The 22,960-nt window shown below is 55.5% G+C and overlaps 2 protein-coding genes across 6 annotated transcripts; both read left to right on the top strand.

Annotated features, from left to right (window-relative positions):
* The first annotated feature begins 528 nt into the window (after positions 1-528).
* PIGV (phosphatidylinositol glycan anchor biosynthesis class V) lies at positions 529-7,565 on the top strand. Of its 3 annotated transcripts, none has more exons than XM_030505205.1 (5): positions 529-593; positions 1,726-1,843; positions 3,453-3,606; positions 5,252-6,409; positions 7,143-7,565. In XM_030505205.1, exons 3-5 carry the CDS (start codon positions 3,520-3,522, stop codon positions 7,434-7,436), a joined length of 1,539 nt encoding a protein of 512 aa, XP_030361065.1. In that variant the 5' UTR covers positions 529-593; positions 1,726-1,843; positions 3,453-3,519; the 3' UTR covers positions 7,437-7,565. The 3 variants fall into 3 exon arrangements, with proteins under 3 accessions (XP_030361065.1, XP_030361067.1, XP_030361066.1); XM_030505207.1 differs by having other exon boundaries at positions 532-593; positions 3,453-3,528; XM_030505206.1 differs by lacking the exon at positions 529-593 and having other exon boundaries at positions 997-1,843.
* Positions 7,566-8,107: 542 nt separating this feature from the next.
* On the top strand, positions 8,108-21,954 carry ZDHHC18 (zinc finger DHHC-type palmitoyltransferase 18). Of its 3 annotated transcripts, none has more exons than XM_030505208.1 (10): positions 8,108-8,415; positions 10,739-10,899; positions 12,602-12,751; positions 14,199-14,336; positions 14,854-14,902; positions 15,360-15,462; positions 16,911-17,020; positions 18,245-18,344; positions 20,325-20,415; positions 21,227-21,954. In XM_030505208.1, the coding sequence occupies exons 1-9, from the start codon at positions 8,159-8,161 to the stop codon at positions 20,364-20,366; spliced, it is 1,110 nt and encodes a 369-aa protein (XP_030361068.1). In that variant the 5' UTR covers positions 8,108-8,158; the 3' UTR covers positions 20,367-20,415; positions 21,227-21,954. The 3 variants fall into 3 exon arrangements, with proteins under 3 accessions (XP_030361068.1, XP_030361069.1, XP_030361070.1); XM_030505210.1 differs by having other exon boundaries at positions 8,157-8,415; positions 10,814-10,899; XM_030505209.1 differs by lacking the exons at positions 20,325-20,415; positions 21,227-21,954 and having other exon boundaries at positions 18,245-19,294.
* The last annotated feature ends 1,006 nt before the right edge of the window (positions 21,955-22,960 follow it).

Below are 22,960 nucleotides of genomic sequence, written 5' to 3'. Positions count from 1 at the left end.
CAGCGCCATGTGCTTGGGGTGAGAGCAACATCTGCCACCTCCATCACCCCGTGGACGAGATCCTGAGGGAAACCTGCCCACCCTCGTGTAAGAGTAAGTAATTAATATAATAACACGTGCTTATTACCAGCCTATTGTTATGTGATGTGTTGCTTAATGCGTTCTGGCATGAGGCTCGTGTGACTGCGCTGCAGACGTTTGTGTTGGTGCCTCTCCAGCTCTAACACCTCGTCCCGCCTCTGCAGCGGGACCGTGGCATCACAGAGTGGTTTGTGTTGGAAGGGACCTTAAAGCTCATCCAGTTCCAACCCCCTGCCACGGGCAGGGACACCTTCCACTAGAGCAGGTTGCTCCAAGCCCCTGTGTCCAACCTGGCCTTGAACACTGCCAGGGATGGGGCAGCCACAGCTTCTCTGGGCACCCTGTGCCAGCGCCTCAGCACCCTCACAGGACCCTTAACAAAGATGGCGCCGCCCTCCCCGTCCCATCACACACACACGAGAGCTACCGGCCGCCACGTGACGCGGAAGGGGCGGGGCCGGAAGCGGGCGGTGGGATGGAGCCGGCGCGGGAGCCGCGCGCGGGGCGCTCAGGTGGGGGCGGGGGGGGGGGGGGAGGGAGGGAGGGAAGGGGCGGGGCTTCCCCCACCCCACCCCCCAAAGGCACCGCCCCCCCCCGAACCCCCCCCCGGGACCCCGGTTCATAGAACCACGGCCCCGGGGGGTCCCGCGGGGAACGGTGCCCCCCCACCCCGGTGTGTGGGGCAGCGGGTCCGGTACCGGCCCCTGAACACACGCACATCCCCTCGTCTCCGCACGTGGAGCGCTTCGGCCGCCGCGGGAGGCCGCGCGGTGCCGGCTCGGCTCGTCCCCGCAGCAAGGGGAGGGAGCGGGCGGGTTCAGTCCGTCCGGTTAAACGCCGGTCACCGGCTTCGTCCCGTTGGAAGGACGGAGCTCGGGTCCCCGGCGCCGCCGCACCCGGAGCTCGCCTGAGCGGGGTTTGTGCCGTTGCGGCGTGTGATGGCCCGGGCGGGAGGTGGGAACACGCAGGGAAGCGGCTGCGATGCGTGTTCATACATGGGCCTGAGCCGGCTCCCACAGCGGCTCCACACACATCGTGGCTTTGATCCAGCATCGCTGTTGCTCACACACATGTCAAAGGTGGACGGGGGGGAACTGCCCCTCTTTGGATGTGGGTGAAGCAGCGCTGGGGCTGCAGCCTCCAGCCCTAGATCCCCCGAAACAAGCGCTGGGGGAATGCGATTCCCAAAGTTCAGCCGTGTTTCCGTGGCATCGTGGTCAGAACAGGTTTACAGATGCGACTGGAGCGTCTCTTGACTCTACAGCAGGTTGGAGAAGTACCGAGAGGTGCCCAAACCGTCGTGCTCTGAGTGTTCCTGTAGCTTTCCCGGCAGGAATCCTGTGCCCCAGCGTGTGCGGAGGGAGGAAACGCCGCTGCGGCGAGTGCCTGCTGCCACCGGCTGGCCAGCGGCCTCCAGTGCGCCTTACAGACCCTGCCGAATTCCTGATCCCGTTTACATCATTTACCCAGCGTCTATTCCCTTGGGATCCGCATCCTTTCTTTTAGCGGGGTTTCCAGAGCGAGCAAAACGCAATTCTCACCCGGGACCGAAGGGGAACGCAGAACACAAAGACACCTTTAACGAAGACTTTGCACCTTTTTAACCCACTTTTGCCTTTTCGTGTCCTTTCCCCGCTCATGCAGGTGCTCCTTCAGGCAGCACTTCCTGGGATAGAGGCATTCCAGCTCTGGCACTGCTTTCCAGCAGAAGGCTGACTGGGGGCTGCAGCTCGCTGTAGCCTTCCCCACGTGCCGTTACAAGGTGCGCTGCGTCGTGACAGGAACGGGCTTTTTAAAGCTGGTTGCTTTGAGCCTCCTTGGCACATCCACGCGAGGAGGCTTCTCTCTCTCTGCTCTTTAACAAGTATTTCAAGCGCTGGGACAATTTTCGCTGCTGTGCTTCAATAGGCTTTGCAGCTGTGAATGTGCTTTAATAGAATTTACAGCTGGGCTGAGGTATCCCCTCTCTTAAAATAACATTGCAGCTCCGTGATTCAGGAGAACGTGCCTCCCACCAGTTGCTTTGTCTGTAGCTGTGGATGCTCTGGAGCGAGAGGAGAACATGAGCAAACCCCAGGCTTTTGTATGTGGCTAAATAGGAAGCACAATCCTGTGGTTAGGGACTACAACTACAAACAAACGTGTTTAGATGTTGGGTTTAGCTTTGCCGATGATTTGCTTTCTGCTCTCTCATGCAGTTTTTAACCTGCTGGGGATTTTTTCCTTCAGTGGTAAAATGGTAATAGGAAAAGCTCGGGGTGGTTTTGGATCATCAAGTGATTTGTTTGGAGATCTTTATGCGTTGTAAAGCGCTGGATCAGAAAGATGGCAGGTGGGAGATAGTGCAGGATGTGGTGTCATTGGAACCCAGCGAGATGTGGGTCTTCTGTTTCTCAAACTGAAAAGCAGTTGGTGGCTGGGGAACTAACGGAAGAAATGTGTTATCTTAAAGAGCTGCAAACAGATACTGCCTTCCGTGGCGCTGGGCCAGTCGCTTTCAGAGCTGGTCCCATGACATCAATCCAGAATACACATAAATGAAAGCAGGGAGACTCCGCAAAGCATTTTAAATCTTGCAGGTGAGGTTTGCAGGGAAGAAGTGGACAAGAGCTGCCTGAGCACACGTGATTTGCTCAATAGGCAGATGCCCTCACCCCAGAGTCCAGGACCCCTGCCAAAGTACTGGAATGTTGAGGGTGGAGTGGTGCGAGTGTCACGTCCTGGAGATGCTGATGATGATGAATGGAAGGGCTGGGGAGAAGCACCTCAGCCTTGCTCCGATGGAACTTGTGGTGTTAGTGCTGTGGAGGCAGCTGGATAAAGCTGTCCTTGGCTTCCCAGGGCAAACACAGGGCAGGGAGCAGGAGGGAGGTGAGAGCGTGTCTGGCATCGCCCAGTCAGCAGCTGCTTACACAGATGTTATGCTCAGAGTCCGTGTTTGAATTCTGTCTCTATTCCAAAGAAAAGCCCCAGCAGAAGCCCAGGTTTAAATCCCATTCAGCACACTGGAGCTTGAACGTGTGTGTAGACACTTGGCAGGGTCCTGGCGTGAGGTGCTGGTGTTTCAGCTGATGAGGAGGCCTGTCTGTGTCTGGGATTTACACTGGCCTGTAAGAAATGGGCTGAGAGTCATGTTATAACCTCTCCCTCTGCATCCTGGCCAAGGTTAAGAAGTCAGGGTTGGGTTTTGTTAATAGGAACAGTATCAAAGAGCTCTTCTGCATCATCTCCCAGATCTGTGATTCCCTTCATAAGTGACTTGTTTATATAGATTTGCAGCTCTTTGAAGTCCCTGATAGTAAAAAAAGGCACATAACTTACTAACATGGCTGAAATACCTTTCTGTGTCTGTCCTCTGTTTATCAATTCAGGTTTCCAAACGCAGAGGGAGCATTCCCATGGCACCAGTGACCTACTGAGGCAACTTCAGAGCTCAGGATGGAGGTGGTGAGCAGGACAGACCCCCACCTCCAGGAGGTCGTGTGGTTTGCGGTGCGCTGCAGAGCCCTGACACTTGTGCTGCAGGCAAGTCTCCTGTTCCCAAAACAAAGCTGCTGTGACATCCATCGTTTGCTGCTCCCAGGCTTCTCTTTTCAGTGTGCTTTGAGCTGCCTGGTTCTGCTTGGTTGGGAAATCATCTTCTCCTGTGGAGAACCCACAGACCAGCTGCATCCACAGGGGCAGGTTGCTGTTAAGTAAAATTATGTCCATGTAACTTGTTTTCATGCTGCTGTTGCAAGAGGCTGGTTTGGCAGCACAAGAGGCTGAAGTCTCTGTTTATCCACAGAAAAGGAACAATAATCTCCTCCTGTGAGTTCCTTGTAAGTCTCACTGCCAGAGGCATCCTTCTCTGAGCATGGGAGAGCTTGGTTGCTTGCTCCATCCCTCCTACCTGTGTGTACCGAGACAGCCGGCAGAGTCAGGCTGCAGCCGTGGCCCTCCTGAAACAGCATCAGCCTGAGAAAGATGGCTTTAACCTGCCAGAGGGGAGATTGAGATGAGCTCTGAGGCAGAAGCTCTTCCCTGTGAGGGTGCTGAGGCGCTGGCACAGCGTGCCCAGAGAAGCTGTGGCTGCCCCATCCCTGGCAGTGTTCAAGGCCAGGTTGGACACAGGGGCTTGGAGCAACCTGCTCTAGTGGAAGGTGTCCCTGCCCATGGCAGGGGTTGGAACTGGAGGAGCTTTAAGGTCTCTTCCAACCCAAATTGTTTGCTGGTTCTACAAAAGCTGGTCAGCAGCAGCAGGGCTCCCAGCCAGCTGGCACGTTGTGGCAGCCCCAGTCACCACAGGGTAGGACTGAGTGGAACCATCAGCTGAGAGGAAAGAGTCCGTGTTACAATGCCAGAGCCCTGGTTAGACCAGATGTGTGCTTCATGGTAAACCAGCGCCTTTGTATGTCTTTTAGTCCCAATTTGTTCAGAGTGGCCTTTTTCCTCTGCCAATGCTGAACTCATTGCAGGAGACTCATCCCAATCTACATGTAGTTAAGATAGAGAATTGACCATCTGAGGTTTGTGGGGGTTTGGGGGTTTTGAAGCATATTTTCCTTTGGCACTACGTTACAATGCATTAAGTTCCATGCTTCCTAGCTCAGGAACTCTCTGGGGTTTTCTCTCACCTTTTAAAACATGGCCAGCACCACAAGCTCCTGGAGGCAGTATGTGTGCATTCTGCTTCCTCAGCTCCAGAAGGCAAACACCAAGCTGCAGAGGTGATGGGCATCTAGAGACTAGAGCAGGGGACTGGTAATCATCTCCTGTTTGTCTGCATCAGTTTGCTCTGGGAAAATCTTTTTCTCTAGTTGTGTCTCCTCTCCCTTGTACATCAGCTGGGACAATAATGCCAAATGCAGTAGAACAGGAGGCTCCCCAGTGCTACAGAGGTACCTGGAGTGCACGTATGCAGTTAGATGTGCCTGAGCATGGGGTTGAGCAGCTTTCCCTGTCCATTTCCGTGGGGATTCATGCTGGGTATGTTCCAGAGCTTTATTCAGGTCAGACGTAAATGCCCCAAAAGATTGTGTTTGCACCTTTTCACAGGTATCCTTAACACGGAGCCCCTCAGCCTGGCTTCTGTGCTGCTCCTTTCCCCTTCTTTGAAGCACAGGAGTCCTCCTGCTCGGTGCTCTCGGTCGGGTCTGTGCTGGACTTCAATCCTCTCTTCTTTTTCCAGGCTCTCTTCAACCTCCTGATCCCAGATCACGCTGCAGACGCCTTCTCCCCGCCTCGCCTGTCCCAGCCTGGCCTGTGGGATGTGCTGGTGGAGCAGCTGCTGGGAGGGCTGTCGCGCTGGGACGCGGAGCACTTCCTCTTCATCGCCGAGCACGGTTACCTGTACGAACACAACTGTGCCTTCTTCCCACTGTACCCCCTGAGCCTGCGAGCCGTGGCCGAGGGGGCTCTGTGGCCCCTGCAGTGGCTGCTGTGTGTGCGGAGCCGCCTGCTGCTCTCGGCTGTGCTGCTGAACTCCCTCTTCTCTGTCCTGGCAGCCGCTGCCCTGTATCAGCTGGGCTGCGTCGTGCTGCGGTGTCGCAGGGTGGCTTTCCTCGCTGCCATCCTCTTTTCAGTCAGCCCTGCCAATGTGTTTATGGCAGCTGCTTACTCAGAGAGCATGTTTGCCTTCCTGGCATTCAGTGCCATGTGGCAACTGGAGAAGGGGCAGAGCTGGCTCAGTGGACTGCTCTTCTCCCTTGCGGCTGGGGTGCGTGCCAACGGGCTTGTTAATGCTGGCTTCTTTCTCTACTCCTGCAGTAAATGCTTTGCCCTCCAGCTCCAGGTGGGTTCGGGGGCAATAAGGAAGGTCCCTCAGTTGTGGAAGCAACTCTTCAGCGTGGCATCTTCGCTGGTTCTCATGTGTGCTGGGATTTTCCTACCTTTTGCTTTATTTCAGTATTATGCCTACGTGAGGTTCTGTGGTCCTGGAACCAGCCTGGAGCAGACTGTTCCTAAGCCACTGGTCCAGCTGGCTCTGGACAAAGGCTATTGTCTGGCAGCCCCAAATGGGGTGAAACCCCCTTGGTGCTCGCAGCAGGTCCCTGTGGTCTATTCCTATATTCAAGACACTTACTGGAATGTTGGCTTTCTAAGGTATTTTGAACTCAGACAGATACCAAATTTCTTGCTTGCTTTGCCTGTCACGCTTCTGGGCTCATGGGCTGCCTGCACCTACATGATTGCAAACCCGCGGCACTGCCTAGCTCTTGGTCTAGAGAGAAGAAAGAGTGAAGAGGAGGGTAAACCAAGAGCTGGATTCTGCTGCCCTGCTGTCTTCGTCTATGTGGTCCATGCCACGGTCCTGCTGGCATTTGGGTTCTTCTGCATGCATGTGCAGGTAGGATGTTTGTAGCAACAGAAAGGGCTGATTTCTCAAGGGGAATGTACCAGGGGGGCTGCAGCAGCCACAGTCACAGCCCAAGGTTGTCCCAGCTGCAGGGCAGCGCAGGGCAATGCAAACCAAAAGCTTTGCCTTTCCTCTTTAGGAGCTGCCTGCACACGGAGTTTCCAAAGCGAGAGAGTTCCCAAGGAAAGCTTGCCAGGTCCTCAGTGTCGTGAGGACACTGGAATGGGGATCGAAGGGTCCAGCTGGTGTTGGGTGGCATTTGACGTGTCCAGGCCACTGCTGGAGGACAAGGCTCATTACATTGGGCTGAGCTTAATGAATGGCAATGAAAAGAGCAAGAACCTGTCACCAGTCCCTATGAAGTGTTTGGCAGTCTTTAGGACACTGCTAGTGGCACTAAAGGTTGGGGGTTCGAGTGAAAAAGCAGTTAAGAGTGAGGTTCAAGTCTCCCCTGAAGCTGCAGCCCCTGCTCTGAGCTGTAGAGCAGGGAGTGACAATGAGTCTAAACCCTGGGGACCATTTGACTGCTTACACAAACGTTGTCGTACTTAAAGCAGGTTGAGCTGAGAGGTGTTTGATTTCGGTGTGGTAAATCCCCACCCCATGAGTATTTCAGCCCCCTTTGTCAGCAGTCTGAGGCAGATCGGTGGCTCCTGCCATGCCTCGGTGCCAGGTCACAGGCAGAGACCTCCACTGATGTGATTTCTGCTCTGCCTGTTCTCAGGTGCTGACCCGGTTCCTCTACTCCTCCTCTCCCATCCTGTGCTGGTTCTCTGCTCACCTCCTTCAGGAATACGAACCTTTACTCTGGAGTGAAGGGACTGATGATCAAACCTCTGCACCTCGCTATGAGGAATCTCTTCTGGGTAAATCTCCCGGTTCCTGTGAGAACCCTGTTGTGAGGCTGCTGCTGAACTGCAGATCCATCACCCCGCTCAGCAGATGCATCCTCGGATTCTTCCTGTCCTACTGGCTGCTGGGGCTGGTTCTGCACTGCAACTTCTTGCCGTGGACGTAGCGCGGGGTGCGTTGGTGCAGGCTGGTTGCGGGGCAGCAGCACTGGTCACAATTGAAACCCACTTGTTCTAGAAAGCCTGATGTAGGTGTAGTGATGCTGTAGTCTCGGTTACAAAGGCATTACTCCTCAGTAGGTGCGTGCAGAGCCGTCGCTGTGTCCCAAATGGGCACATTCTCTTTGCTGTGATGCTGCAGCATCCCACCCCTCTCTCTGCTGTCAGTACTGAGAGCCAGCATTCCTGGAACAGGGAATGTGTCCTAGTTCCTGTCTTCCAGGGGAAATACTGCCATTGAGCAACTATTTATGGCAAGGATCTGTGTCCATCAGATTCCCATCCATGGGGAAACCTCTGGGATGCGCCCTTCATGGCAGGGAGCATCCTGCTGCCTTGCAGGAGCTGCTCGGGCCTCTCCAGTTCCTTCTCTTCCAAGGCATTTTCCCCTGCTCCAAGCGGGAACCGCGGTGCTGGGACACGGAGCAGGCAGCTACGGCCGTTCCCGCGGGGCCGGCAGCCGGTGTCCGGGCACACGCCGGTCCCGCTGAGCCCGTGCAGTCGGCCGGACGGGTGGTGTCTCCCCGCTCCCCCCCACCCCGGGATTCCCGGTGTTCCCGGTATTCCCGGGACGATGCTGCTCCGGCGGGGCGGCGCGGCCGGCAGGGGGCGGTGCGGGGCGACGCGGGGCGGGCTCGTCCCGGGCGGGCGGCGGGGCCGGGCCGGCGCCATGAAGGACTGCGAGTACCGGCAGATCCCGCCCGGGGCCACGGCACCGGCACCGGCCACGGCCGCCTCCCCGCCTCCGCCACCCGCCGGCACGGAGCGGCCCGGTGCGGCCCGGCGGCCCCGGCGGAAGTGGGAGGTGTTCCCGGGCCGCAACCGCTTCTACTGCGGCGGCCGCCTCATGCTGGCGCGGCACAGCGGAGTCTTCGCCCTCACCCTCGGCCTCATCCTCGCCACCAGCGGCCTCTTCTTCGCCTTCGAGTGAGTCCGCGATGCCGGGCCGGGGGCTCCGGGCACCGCCCTGGGGCTCTCCCCGCCCTCTGCGGGGGTCCCCGCTGGGTGCAGCCGCAGGGCTCTGTCCCTCGGGTCGGTCCCCGCTGCGGTGTCCGAGCAGCTCCTTTAAGCCCGCTGCTGCTGGGGGGAGCCGTGGGTTCGGGGCCATCATACCCGTTCCCTGGGGCATGGGGAGGTGGGCTGGGGGAGGCGCTTCCCTCGGCGAGCCCCACTATTCATCCCTTATCCCTCCTTTATCCCCCCCCAGCCGTTCCCCTCTGAGCAGCCCCCAGACCCACTTTCAGGCAGGCACCGCTTCCCCTCTGCCTGTCCCCAGCTGTGTTTATGTGGGGCAGCGGCGGCCCCTCAGCCAGTCCCTGGGAAGAGGTTTAACATCCTCCCAGGATGGCCCCCCCAGTATCTAAATACACATCCCAGTCTCCCCTCCTGCTACCGAGGAGAGAACTGGTCCAGAACTGCACCCCTGCGCTGGTTGACTTTGTCCATAGAGGCAGCAGGAATAGTGTTTCTGTTAAAGGTGCTCCATGAATGGTGAAATCCTTTGGGATCCCACCTGGAGGGTCTGCACTGGACCTGCAACAGTGTCTGGGGAAGAGGGAGCATCTCCCCTTTTCCCTTTGGAAAGCTGGCTTGGGGAAGCTCCCTGCTCCTGCACCCTAAGGGAGGGGAGAGCCAGGAGCACCCGGTTAAGTCCTATGATGCCTGGAGGAGAAAGGGAAGGAGCACAGCTGATTATTGACACCTCTGAGGGCTTCTGCTGTCCTGCGTCTGTCCCTGTCTCGGGAGGGAAGGGAGCTTGGTTTTCCTGCCACTGAACGAAGCGGGGGGGTCATCCCTGCCTTCAGATCACAGCGTTATCCCTGTGAGTCGCAGGGTAAAGCTGCCCAAGCCTGCTGGTGGGGAGATGAAGGTATTTGATCGGATTAGAGGTTCTGAGAAGTCAGATGAGCTGAAAGGAGCAGGCAGCTGTGGGAGGCAGTAATGGCATCCCAATGCGAAAACTCTTTTCTCAGTGTCATCTGTGCCCCTTTGACAGGTCTCTCTGCTGCATCTGAAACTAATGGGCAGCACTAGCACAGTAGCTGCTTTGTATGGGGCCAAGCAGAGGACATCTGCTGTCCCCTCCCTTCGTGCCTAGTCGCTCTTTCTTGGTTGAAGATGCCCTGGGGCTTTCCGAGTTGTTATTTTAGCAGTTTGCTTCTATTGCATGGGGTACAGTTTGCTGGATGTATATAGCAAATATATCTTGCCTGCATCTACACTTCATGGGTTTTATGTGAATTCTTGTTGCCTGACAGGGGAAAATGGGCTCTAGAGGTTCTCCCAGGATGGGGTGGCAGCAAGCTCACATCCCTCATTCCAGAGACCTTTCTGTAATTCCATCAGGGAGACGACCAAGGGGCTCGGCAGCAGCGTTGGTCTCGGGCTGAAGGGGTTTTGTTGCTTGGTAGCTGCTTTGTTCTGGACAGCAGAGCCTGGGAGTTGAAACAAAAGTTGCTTAATCCTCTCAAACTGCTTCGCAGCATTATTGAGCCTTAGCACTGCCCGCAGGCACCAGGGCTCAAGCAGCTTGCCTGTCAGTGCTCCACTGGGTACTTATCAGTGCTTATAATAGCAAATCCCTCTGCAGAGCTGGGGATAGGATGGGTCTCCAGCACTTGCCATGTGAAGAATTGTGTTCCTCTGCTGCCTTCCCCTGTCGTGCTGTGAGTAACGGAGCTGCCCTGATGCAGAGCGTGATCCTGCCAGGCCCCATCTGTGGGAAACCAGCCCCAGCTCATGGTAAAGCAAGCCCAGGAGCAGGCATTGTCTGCTTAGATGCCTGGTGGCTTGTCACAGCAGCGTCAGTGCTGGAAGGTGCCCTCATCCGAACATCTGGCACAGCACGAAGGGCACGCGAGTCATCCAGAGACAGCAGAGCTGTGCTGCATCGAAGCCAAGTTCCCTCTCAGCTTCACGTGTTGGACCAGATGGGATCGTGTTCTTGCTGATTTTGATCTCTGTTTAGCATGGGGTGTTTCTCCATGTGTTCTTGATGCTGCTGGTGTAGAAGGTGACCAGGCTTCGGGTCAGGTTTTTGATCCTGGGACTCGTGAAGGGCAAAGAGGTTGTGTGCAGGGGCTTGTACTGTGAAGACCCTGTCTTCCCAGTGCCACTCGTGCTTTCTGGGCTGGCTCTTGTTGTACCAGAGGTCTCCCCAAAGCAGCACTGCTTCAGCCCACTACCCCGTGATAGCTTATGGTGTGCAGTGTTCCAGCTGACTTTTATTTGTTTTCTGTTTTTTCACCAGCTGCCCCTTCCTTGCCACTCACCTCACCCTGGCCATCCCCATCATTGCAGCCGTCCTCTTCTTCTTTGTCATCAGCTGCCTGCTGCAGACCAGCTTCAGAGACCCAGGTATCCTGCCCAGAGCCACCCCAAGTGAGGCTGCAGACCTGGAAAAGCGGATCGGTGAGACTCCTGTTCCTTCTCTTCTGTCTGCTCAGTGCATGCCTGTGTGTGCACGTGTATTTTGGGCTTGGTGAGTCTCCTTTCTTGAGCCTTGGCTCCTGACCTGTTGTCCAGGAGGCCTTCTTCTCTGGGGAGAAGAGGCCAGAGTATCAAATAGTGAGGCTTGACAGTGTCTTAGGAGTCCTGGTAAGAGAGGTGCACCAAGCTCCTGAAGCACTGCCTGCCGTGCTACAGAGAGAGGATCTGCAGAGAAGCAGAGTGGGGTTTGTTTCTGTTCAGCCCCATCGCTTTCCCACGCAAATCCCTGGACAACAGCTTATGGTTGTGCCTATTCCTGCCCTCAGGACAACACCTGGGTGGGCAGCAGTTCCTTTGAACGTTGTCCAACCTGAGAGGAATCTGCCCCTGTACCTCCCCCTGCAAAACACCAGTGCTGAGGACGTGGGATAATTAATTTAAGCATGAATGCTTCTTAAGATTATGATTTGCCATTGAGCCTGCTGTGCTGCAAGGTCGTCTTCATTGTGCTGGTTTCTAACAGTATGCTAATGTTTGTCCCCATCTGCAAACCGCAGCATCACGCTGCTTTGGTGGTGGCCAGGAAGGTGTTTGCATCCAGCATCTGTGGACCTTGTTGGTGTGACCCGTAGTATCAAATGTTTTAGCAAAGCTAATGTGAGACAGCTTGAATGTGCCCCGCTGAAGACAGTTGCGAGGCAGTAATTCTACAGCTGACTAAAAGAATGGGTTTAAAATCTCCTCAGAGTGGTGATCCATGTTTCTATTTATAAGTGCTTGAAGCAGTAATCTGGCTGCAGATGCTGCCTGATGTGCCAGCTGTTACTGTTCATATAATCCACTTCTTATCCTTTTAACGCTCACTGTTACATCTCTATTTGCAAAGACTTCCTCGGAGTTGGAAAAGGGCTCTTCTAAGAGTGACTAAAATAAAGGAATAACCTCCAGCATTGTAAGTGTGGTACAGAGGTTTTCCACATCACACTTCAGCCGAGCAGAGAAAGTGCCTCCAACTGCCAGTCCCCAGTGAATAATGAAGTGCCAGCACACACATGTGCTGTGTCCCTAAAAATCCTCAAGTTGGAACTTCAGAGGAGGAATCCTCTTGTGCTACTAACACACAGATGTCAAATTTCAGTGCAGGCTGCCTGGAGCACTCGAGACCTGCTCACTGTCCTCCCCCGTGGCGATGGAAATGAGTCTCTCGAGCTGCTGGCTCCAACTGTGGGTTGGCAAGTTGTGTGCTGGTGGTGGCAGGGGAGGCTTCTGCTGAGGTTGCCCTGATTCCTGTAACCTGGGTGCTTGCAGCAGAGGAGGAGCCATGTGTGTGTTAACAGATTATGTTGCCTCCTTGTGATCCGTTAGACACGCAGAGATGAGTTGATGTTACTGGGCACTGCTGCTTTGATGCTCACTATTTATTATGTTCTCGAAGCATTGGGCAGATATTACTTCCTCGCAGCATCCCTGCTATTGAACAGACAAGGAAAGGACATAAATAATGCTGCGAGGAGCTGACTGGAGTTTCTGGCTGCCTACCCTGCAACAAACCCTGTAGGCTGAGCTGCCTCTTAGCTTCTGCTTAAAATCAAGAGATGCCAAGCCCTTACCCTGCCTGGTGGGTGGTGTTTGAGGGCTTGGGTTTCACCTGCACTGCTTTGACTGTCCCTCCCTGCCCCTGCAGACAGCATGGGCACCTCCACGTACCGCCCGCCCGCCCGCACCATGGAAGTGGTCATAAACAAGTACGTGGTGAAGCTCAAGTACTGCTACACCTGCAAAATGTTCCGCCCTCCGCGCACCTCTCACTGCAGCGTCTGTGACAACTGTGTTGGTAAGCCCAGAAAGGTGCTGATGTCTCTTGGGGGAGCAATGTTTTATGTTCCTGGACAGCTTGCTTTTGCTTCTTATAAAGGATTAGATACTGAGTAGTCTTTCTTCTTCCCGTTTAAAATGAAAGCAACACCAGTGCAGTGGCTCAGGGCAAGGGGGCAGCATGTCCGAGAATCCGTGTCTCTGCTTTCCCTCTATCCAGGAGGATGCACTGTGAAATGCAGCTGATGCCTCCACCAAACACGAGGTTTGCTGCTGGCTTCTTGTTGTGTGTGGCCTTGCTGTCACCAGGCTGGTAGAGGCACCACCAGAGATGCTGGTTGAGCTCTTCTGGATCCTCTCTGATTGTGGTGGGGCAGGAGAGAATGAACAAAGACCCGAAGAAAAGCCTCTGATGGCTCCATGCAGGCGTGGGGCAGCTGCAGGGGGGCTCCCAGCACTGTCTGACTGCACTGGAGCAACTTGAACTGGCAGCAGGGTGCCATGTGGTTTAGGGACATGCCCAGAGACTTCACCCCTTGTGCAATTGCTCCTGGTTGTGTGTCATATGGATGCAGAGGCTGTTTTACGCTGTCTTCCAGGGCAGCCTGAGGAGCAATTGCAGGACTCCAAGGTTCTGGTTTGGGAGTAGTTTGGGAGTTTCCAAGTGTCCTGTGTTTGAGCACAGCCACGGGTGGCTGTGGCTCCTCCTTGCACTGGAGAGCAGCCGTGGCTGAGGCAGTGTTTGAAGAGGAGGGGAGCAGGCATGTGCCTGCTTTAGGTGCCACGGGCTTTGTTTGCTCTGCTGTCCCATGCAGAACAGTTAGTCTGAAATGCAGCCGTTTCATTAGAAGGCAATGTCATGGGGAGTGTTTCCAGCTACACTGCACCTGCCCTGGCTTCCCAGGCAGTTTCTGTGGGTTTAGAGGCATATCTTTGTAACTTTGAAAATGGTTTTGTGCCCTGCAGAAGGCAGGGGAAGCTGATGGGCAGAGAGGGAGCAGCACCCGGTGCTGTAGGTACTGGAAAAACTGCTGCACTTTCCCTGTTCCCTGTGAGTTTTAGTAATGGTAGATGTTACCAGTTACAAGGCTTGTATTTATGTAGGGTTTGGTGAGAGGAAAGGTTTGGCCTTTGATGATTAAAAGGGCATGTGAGGAGGAAGCAGTGTTCTTTGAAACTTCCTGCTAACCAGGGAGGTTCTGGTCTCAGGGTGGTGGGTGGAAGCTCAATTTATAGCCTCTGGTTTTCATAGAATCACAGAATGGTTTGGATTGGAAAGGACCTTAAGATCATCCAGTTCCAACCCCTGCCATAGCCAGGGACACCTCACGCTAGCCCATGTCACCCAAAGCTCTGGCCAGTCTGACCTTGGACACTGCCAGGGATGGGGAGTTTCAGAGGCTCAGCAGAGTTTGCTGTGTTCCTGCAAGGTGACAGGAGTTTCTCACCATGTCCCTTTGTTCCAGAGAGGTTCGATCACCACTGCCCCTGGGTGGGCAACTGCGTGGGGAAGCGCAACTATCGCTACTTCTATGCCTTCATCCTCTCCCTCTCCTTCCTGACAGCCTTCATCTTCGCTTGTGTCGTCACCCACCTCACCCTGCGTAAGTACCACGGGTACCAGCAGTACTGTGTGCCATGCTCCTGGCCACGAGTGACTTGAGGCAGCACTGTTCCTGGAACAGTTCAGGAACTGGGTCCCTGTTCCTCTTGGACAGAGTGTGGGAAGGGTCTGGTTGGTTTAGGTGAGGCTTTTTGGTGCAGGTGGCCTGAATAACTGGGGTCTCAGACTGCAGAGAACCTCAAACCCACCCTGCACTTCACTGCCGAGGGACCTTGAGAGCTTGTGACTGGGTTATCCCCTCCAGAACAAATGAGTTGCTGGGTGCATCTGCTCTTAACCTGGGAGGTTGAGTGAACCAGGAAGGTGACTTGCCCGTCAGCCCCACATCTGGAGCTGTGTCTGTGCATTGCCATTTCTGCAGTTCCAAACTGCAGAGGTTTCTCAGGCAGATCCATACAGCCCACAGCAGGGTGGCTGCATGCTCAGGAGTGATGTGTTGGCTGGAGGTGCAAGGCTGCCTGATGGGATGTTGTTCCTTGTCCCGTTTTGCTTTGCAGGCTCTCAGAGAGATGGATTCCTCACCACTCTGAAGACAACACCTGCAAGATATCCTTCTGATGCCATCAGCTGCTCAGACTGTAGAGCACTGGTGCAGCAGCACTGATCATGTAACGGGGGATGCACTGAGCTCTTTGTGGGGTCATCCTGATGTACTTCCTACAACTTAATTTAGTCCCCTCCCTACCTGGTTGGGGCAGGCAGACACCTCTTCATCTGTATGCTGATAGCATTGCCAAATGGGGAAGACCTTTAGCTCACCATCAGGGCCTTGGGGTGGGTGGCAAAGTTGCTTCCGAGTTTGCAATTCTACATGGAAAGGGAAGCAGCTGGAGCAGGCCATGCCTTGGTGGATGCCTGCAGAATGGCACAGGGAATGGGAACCTTGCTGGGATGTTCTCTTGGCCCGGTGTGTGTGATCGCAGCCCACACCTCCCAAAAGAGTCCTCTGCCTCTCCTTGCAGGATGGTTTTGTTCCCTGAGACTTCCTTGACTCTTGTTTCACTGTGCTGGAGCTGGTGATTTGCTTTTTCTCAGTCTGGTCTATTTTGGGCCTCTCAGGTTTTCACACTTATTTAGTTGCCTCCAACCTGACGACAAACGAAGATGTAAGTACCTGGATGCTTGTCCTTCTGCAGGGCCAGCCCTGGTCCTTCCTAGAGCAGAGGTGAGGTTTCCAGGGGCTCCTTGGCTGCCTGCCTCAGTGCAGTATCTCGATGGGGCATGCTGCCTGTGTTGCCTGTGATAATCCACTGCAAAGCAAACAGTCCGCGCCCAAAGCGTTAAGGGCAAAGCAGCACGCAGCAGCAGGGGACCGTGCCACACGTGTTGCTTGGCAGTGTCAGGCTGTGGTGGTCACACTGTTCGAAAGGTCACGTGTGTGGTTTTTTCCAGTCTGTATGTGGCCTGATTTAAAATAGGGAGTTCTGAGATGAAAAAAGGTAGGCTGGCCCCAGAGATTCATTTGGGTGTTGGCTTGGGACATGGGTGAGCTTAATTCAGCATCCTGCATAACCACAGGTTTCCTCTGAGAGCCTGGGCAAGTCCCTTTGTCTCTATCAGTTCCTCATGTCTAGTAGGCAAATAATGTGCAGGCACCTCCAGACATGAGATTTACCTTAAAGTCTGGGGTGCCTGCAGACTCCAAGGACCAAATGAGCACCCTGAGCAGGGCAGATTGTACAGAAAAGCAGGATCTGTCTGGTCCTTGAATCAAAATTCACCCAGAAGTACCTGGACCAGCAGTACCAGCTGGAAGCTCCCAGCACTGCAGAAGGCATCTTTGCATCCCTTTTTGACTTTTTCCCCTTTCCTCTCCACCCTTCTGCCACATTCAGAGGTGTTGGCAGGGCTGCACAAGCACGTGAGGGTGAAGTTAATGGAGGCTGCACCCCAGTGCTGAGAGCACCAGCTCTGAAGCACGTGGCCCGTTGCCTCTCTGCCTGCGTTGCCCACGTTGCCAGCCTGATGCTGCAACCGGGGAGAGGAAGTAAAAACAAAAGGAGGAAATGTGGTGGTAAATGGTTCACTGCAGGCAGGGGCCTGGCGCCAGGTACAGCATCTGCCCACCCCCCTCTGCCTGTGCTTGATGTGACCGGGGTTTCGAAATCAAGAGTCCCAGTGGCAGATGCTCAGGGTGGGGACAGATGAGATTGTTTCTTCCCATTGCAGCGTGGCCTGGGGATCCCCTTGCTGTTTGTTCAGCCTGAGGAGCCCAGCAGAGCCCTGCTCTCGTGAGCTTTCAGCCTAGGAGAGAACTGGGGGGGAGGAAGAGGAGGAGGCTGGTGTTGCAGATGGTGACACTGAAAAGGTGCCCTGCAGCACGGGGAGGGCACAGCTTTGGAGCTTTCTAGCTGCAAGGTTGAACCTTGGCAGAGGCAGGAGCAGCATATTGCTGTCTCCTCTGGCTGCCTTTCTGCAGCTGTCCTGCTTGTTAGAAGGGAGGATGTTTGCAGTAAGACAAACCTCTTCCACCTCTTGAGCAAGTCCATTATCCTCTAATCATCTGCTGTCTCATCTTTCCTACCTTAATCTGCGGGTATCCCTTCTCTTTCAGATCAAAGGGTCCTGGTCAAATAAGAGGGGCTCAGAGTTTGCCAATCCCTACAGCCATAAAAGTATCCTCACAAACTGCTGTGCGGTGCTGTGTGGACCATTCCATCCCAGGTAAGAGCCTTTGCCCTTCATCGCGTTGGGAATTGCACCCTGCTCTGTGAGAGAGGCCTTGGGAAGGACAGATTCATCACGATTCAGGGGGGACTGTGACAGCACAAACACATCTACTCTGAGGAAGAGGAGGAAGGAGTTTCCCAGCCTCTGCAGAGAAAGGCTGGAGACATGTGTAAGCAGGAGATACTGTTGCTTCTCCTGTGTTTGAGCTTGGTGAGTTCGGGTCACTGTAATTGTTTTATGGGGCTCACAGATAAGACACATCCTGTGGTTCAATAAGGGGAGAGTAACGGCAGCAGATGGTAAATGCCAGGAGTGGCAGCACTTCTTAGCACATGGTTTTCCTCCTGCCAGGCAGCCGGCAGGGATCCCCACCAGGCTGCGCAGGGACCCTGGCCTTTACCAACACTTAGATTACCTGAAATGCTTAGCAGCATCCTCCCAAATTCTTACCTGTGGCTTAACCAGAACCGATGTTAAACAGCAGGCAAAGGTGTGCAGATGTTGGGAAGCTTTGGGCCTGACACACGGGTACCTGCAGCACAGGATTATCGCTGCTTTGTCACAAGAGGGTGCAATTGGGCAGAGTCAGGCCCGTGTCCCTTGTGCTGTGCTGCAGGAGCTGAGGGCCTGCACACTGACTTAGAGCCCTCAGCCTGTCCTGGGGCATGTGGGGATCCTTGGGACCAGTTTAGTGGGTGGATCTAATTTGGATTTACATGGAGCATCTCGGAGGTGCCAGCTCAGTGTAACACAGCAGCAGGGGAGGGTGTCTGAGGCTGTGCAGCTACAGTCAAAGTGCTTTATACTTATATCTGGCTCTGCTCTCTGAAGTGCCCCCAATCTTTTTGTTGGATTCAGAGGTGCCTCAATGTTGCCATTCAGAGATGGGAAGTCTGTGGATTCAGGGAGCCAGGCTCTTTGCTGGGAGGTCATGGGGAGAATAGTGTTTTACTCCGATTCTTTTCTCATTCATGTTGTTTTCCCTTTGCCATTTCCCACTTGGGTTTGTGGTGACCCAAAGCTGTAACTGCTTCAAGGCTGTTTGGTGGCTTGTGTGATAAGTCTGTGGTTTGTGTAATGGCCAGGAAGCTGTGTTATCCAGCGACACTTTGGTTAGCAGTTCCCACAAGGACAGCCCTCCCTGGGGCTTCTGAGTCTTTGTGGAGTCTGAATTTCCTTAACTCCTCTCCCTGGCAACCTTCCCTTTCTGTTTTCCAGTTTGATAGACAGAAGAGGATTTATCCAGCCAGATATCGGGACCCCGTCCAGTCCTAAGAGTGAAATCCCATCCTTTGGAGCCAAAACTGACACCAGCATGGTAGGAGGCATTCCCTAACCGTGCTGCGGTGTAGCCCAGTGCCTGCTGCGCCTGCACCTTGCTCCAACCAGTACCTTCCCCTCTTACCATCTCCCCGGCCTCAGGCGGGAAGCCCTGTGCCACAGAGCTGCCAGAGACTCACTCGAGCCATATGTTGCCTTTTTTTTTAAGAGTTATTTATTATTTTTGGTGTATTTGTTTCACTGTGATGTGGCCTCTCTGGACCTTGGACTGACACTGCCCAGCAGCATGCAGGACCTGTGCAGAAAGCAGGGGGGTCCCTGCTGCACCTGGGAAGCAGATAGGTCTGGGGAGCTCCCAGACCTCTGAGCCTTGAGTGTCTGCTTCAGGGGGTCACTGCGTTTCCTGCCTCAAGGAATGAGGTGGGGACAGGGAAATGATTCCCACTGGGCTGTCACGCCTCATCTTTTGGGATGGTGGAGGTGTAAATTCCCTCGTATCCCTGTTATATCCGTGTCCTGCTCCCCTGTGCCAACGTGGAAGGGCTGCTGTGTCTCCCAGTGACCAGGTTCTCCCCTCGGCCACTTCTGGAGCAGCTTTTCTTTCCCAGAAGCTGCTGTGTCTTGGTAAGTTGGGGCTGTTGAGGTGGGAGGACTCTGGCTCCCAGCACACATGGAAGCTAGCTGGGTGTCCCGCCTGCTCTTCATCATGTTTTCTGGCTGGTCACTGAGAGAGTGCTGAAGAACACGTTGTGTTTCGACCCTGCCAGTCAGTGAGACAACGTTTTGCAGCCAGGACACAAGTTCAGATGAGTCTCCTTTTAACGGGGAGGAAGAAACACGCAGTGTTCTGTGGCTCTCATCATGAGATGCTGCTTGGCAAGGCTACAGCTGGGAGATGTGGGAACCTCAGCTTGCAGGGGGGAATCACAGACCTTGTGAGCGATACTTGAATCATGTTATTAAAAGCTGCTGGATATTTTTGCACAATTTGTAGGGTTTTTTTCTATGTAGAACATTTTCTACTCGGTGCAGGTAGCGTTGTGCATGTTAGCACCAGGGCAGAGGCTGCAGCACCCAGCTGCCTGCTCAGCTTTCCATGGGTCACACGTGGCTATTTCAACCTCAGGCAGAGGCAGCACATTTCTGACCTCCCCCCCCCCCCCAAATTCACCAGCGTCGTGTGTTGCAGCTTTGGGGCACAGCAGAGGCCCAAGGTTCCCCTGGCCTCACATTTCTGGCTGGCTGCAAGGAGATCTTGGTGCTGTTTTGCTGTGGCCACCAGCTCTACCTTCCCCTCCACTGAGGTGGTGGCTGCTGAATTCCTGCTGGATCCCAGTGGATGGCCCTCGCTGTCCAGGGAGGCTCTTGGTGCTGCTGTGCCATCCCATGGGCATGTTGCCCACGTTGCATCCAGAGAGGCCCTTCCATCCCCAGGGATGTCCCCAGCGGGGCTTGTCCCTGCCTTCGAGGAGCCTTGACGCCACCTCTGAGGGGCAGGGGAGGATGCTGGCCTGGTGCTGGGGAGTGAGGACAGTGCGGGTGGTGCTACCCGGGGCCAGGCTCCTTCCTGGTTTTATTTAAACCAGTTTCCTTTGTTACTCAATAAAAGTATATTTTTAAAGAGTTAATTGCTTGAATGATTATTTTCTTCCTTTAAGACAGGAGAGGGCAGATGTCTGAGCCTTGAACAGCCATCAGGTGGCAGTTGGACTCTTTATTAGGCCCAGGCCCTGCCTGGAAGCTCTTACAGCCTCCTGCAGGATGGGGCTGTGAGGGGTGCTCAGCAATGCTCAGCAGCAATGGTGCTGCCGTGCCTCTTGCTGGAGTGAAGGGATTTTTCTGTCCCATGTCTCCGGGCAGGGTCTCGTCCACTCGTGCTCCCATTCCTGCAGAAGCCGTCTCCTTTTCCCAACCCACCTCGCTTGGGATCTGCGATCCAAGATCCCTGTATCTCACCCAGCCTGCTCTGGCTATACCAGAGGGTGTTGAGGTGCATTATCTCTGGTGTCTCCCCCAGGAGGATGCCTGCCAGGACTTTGCCATTTCCTGCACAGCCTGACGGGACTTGCCCCCTCCTCGGACGTTAGCCCTGCTTTGAGGGTTAGCTGGTAAGAAAGCGCTTTCTTCTCCATCATCCACTCGAGCCACCCATCTCATCACTGCATGACCAGCTCCATCACCCTCCGGTTGTGTAGACATCCATGTGCCGTGTCCATCCCACCACCACCCCATGGGCATCCCAGCGGCGGGAGGGACACCGAGCTCTGGGTTGTGCTGTCCTGGTGCAGGGCTGCAATGGCAGAGGGGTTGGCCTCAGCCTTGGCGAGAGGAGAGGGATGGTGTCACCCAGCCTCGTGTTGGGTTTGGGACGAGCTGTGTGCATGGTGGGGCTTGGGAAACGCTGTGGCTGAGGGTTGATGAAGCTCAGGGCGTGCTGGGTGGCACATGGAGGCGGTGTGTGCTCGGTGGAGCTGTGATGGATTGGAGGAAGCCCCCACCTGATGCAGAGATTTAGTGTTACGAGGCTGGACAGAGGAGTAGGAGCCTGGAACACATTTCTAATCCCAGCTCTGAGCCATGCTGGGGTTCAGGCAATCCCTCCCTTTCCCTGTTTTCCTCGCTGCAGCACCAGGTTCCTCTTCCATTCCGTGGTAAGTTCCTTCAAAGCACATTGTGATGAAGCCCTGCTTCACCTGTGGGCTGAGCACTGCCCCTCTCCCTCCCTACAGCCCCCCACAGGCTCCTGCAGTCCCATTCTCCCTGCCTGTGGCCACCAGTGTTCTCCATCCTGACTGTCTCCCCTTTCTGCCACTGAGACTGGCTCCTCCGCTCTACTCCCTCCTGCTCCTCATGTGTGTATTTCTGGCACTAACCCTCTCTTTCTCTTCCTCCCTTCTCCTCTTCCTCACACTGATCCAGCATCAAGAGCCCTGGCAGCCCGCAGCCCTGCACCTCTCATGGGGCGTCCCGTGGGGAGCCAGGACACTGTGAGCAGCACCCGAGACTACAGCCATGACCACCACGAGTGCCTCTGCTTGCCAGGGCTGCGCCTTCCTCCCTCCCGCCACAAGAGAGGGGGGAACGGGGCCATGCACAAGGGAATGAAGCTTTTCCAAGCCCGCTCCGGCCATGCCGTGGGTCCGCAGCTCAAAGCCATACAGCCGAGTGCAATAACTGGAGCTCCTGCTGCTGGATGGACTCGTGCCACCGTGCCAAGGCCAGCGGCTCCCTGTAACCACCAGCTTTACCCCCAGTGACGGTGTCTCCCCTCCCGTAGATGCTGGAAGATAGCGGTTACCATCCCTGCGGGCTTCTGAACTGAGCAGGCTTCGTGCCAGAGCGTTTACAGCCGAGCCAGCGGCATCACACACTCAGCCCCACCAGCCCCATTCCGAGCCATGTCCATGGGCTGGGGAACTCTCCCCTCCAGAGTTTACCCAGCCAGCTCCCCCCTTCCCATTTCATCTGACCATGGCTCTGGCTCTAGGAGAAGGGATTCAAACTCTGCAGCACCTTGACGGGTGGCTGCAAGCCCCAGCCAGGCTGGGAGCTGCCTGCCCCAGCCCAGTGTAGAGCCCAGTAGGATTCACCATCTATTTATGCCTTTTACTTTTGTAACAAAATAAAGGTTTCTCCTATTTCCTGTACGCTGGTGTCTGGCTGCTTCTCTGCTGGCGGAGGGGAACGGCTGCTGCAGCTCCTGCCTGGACATGCTGCTTGGGGTGGGGAGCTGAGCAGAGCCACGAAGGGCTGGCACCCCTGTGCCACGGCACACGAGCTGGGAGCTCCCTAAACTGGGCTGTGGCACAAGCCATGGCCTTGGGGCAAGTCTCAGCCTTCCGGGGCTCTGCACCCTCCTGTACAGCGGGGAAGGCAGGAGCCTCACTGCTGGGGCTGGGGAAGGAGCAGTGCCTGGGGGACCCTGGCTGCAAGGAGGGTTTCCCCAAAAAATTCACCCCCCACTGAAGTGTTGGGAGCCGGCAGTGGCCCCACATCTAACTGGAGGGTGGAGGTGGCCAAGTGGGCTGTGAGCATCAGCTGGGAATGGCCGCGAGCATCCTCTGCCTCCTGCCTCCATTGCGGAGCCTTTTGGGCACCCAGCCCACGCCTGCGGCAGCGTCACCAGCTCTGCTCAGGGGACCAGGGACCTGCGTTGGCCTGGGGCTCCACTGGGTATCCCTCAGTGTGGGGTGATGCACCTTCTGGTGCTGCTCCTCACCACGGCTGCTCCACAGGGTGATGCTGCAGCCACTCACAGCGATCCCGGGCTCTTCCCTTCACCCACCCAGGGACTTCCACAAAACCGGTAGAGCAGAATGCTTTTCCAGCCTCCTCTCAGCCCATTGCAGCCAAAACCTGGCAGCGGCTCAGCCCCTTCGGCAGGGGTTGCCTGAGACAAAGCTGAGCCATCACACGCCCCATCCGGGGGGTCCTGCTGGGGGTCTCCCCCCTGGGGACCTCTCGAGTAGAGCCACGATGGGATCAAACAGCCCCCGTGCAGCCGGGCTGGTGCAGGGTCAGGTTCTGGAGTGGGGTCTGGGGGCTGCAGACCCCGACCACGTTTGGCTTTGCTGCTCAAGGGGCTGTGGGCTCAGATGGAGGTTCCCGCCTCGTGTTTCTGCAGGCGAAGGGGTGGGTTTTAGAGGGCTGAGT

Source organism: Strigops habroptila, chromosome 12 (assembly GCF_004027225.2).
Source record: "Strigops habroptila isolate Jane chromosome 12, bStrHab1.2.pri, whole genome shotgun sequence".
NCBI lineage: Eukaryota > Metazoa > Chordata > Aves > Psittaciformes > Psittacidae > Strigops > Strigops habroptila.
Note: the sequence above shows the minus strand (reverse complement) of the source record. Positions and strands in the feature narration are given on the sequence as shown.

Bases quoted from the DNA above. Each gene is read 5' to 3' on its own strand.
- PIGV (XM_030505205.1), top strand. From the start codon at position 3,520: ATGGAGGTGGTGAGCAGGACAGACCCCCACCTCCAGGAGGTCGTGTGG. The intron at 3,607-5,251 runs GCAAGTCTCCTG...TTCTTTTTCCAG, and splicing joins CCCTGACACTTGTGCTGCAG to GCTCTCTTCAACCTCCTGAT. The intron at 6,410-7,142 runs GTAGGATGTTTG...GCCTGTTCTCAG, and splicing joins TCTTCTGCATGCATGTGCAG to GTGCTGACCCGGTTCCTCTA.
- ZDHHC18 (XM_030505208.1), top strand. From the start codon at position 8,159: ATGAAGGACTGCGAGTACCGGCAGATCCCGCCCGGGGCCACGGCACCG. The intron at 12,752-14,198 runs GTAAGCCCAGAA...CCTTTGTTCCAG, and splicing joins CGTCTGTGACAACTGTGTTG to AGAGGTTCGATCACCACTGC. The intron at 18,345-20,324 runs GTAGGAGGCATT...TGTCTCCCCCAG, and splicing joins CCAAAACTGACACCAGCATG to GAGGATGCCTGCCAGGACTT.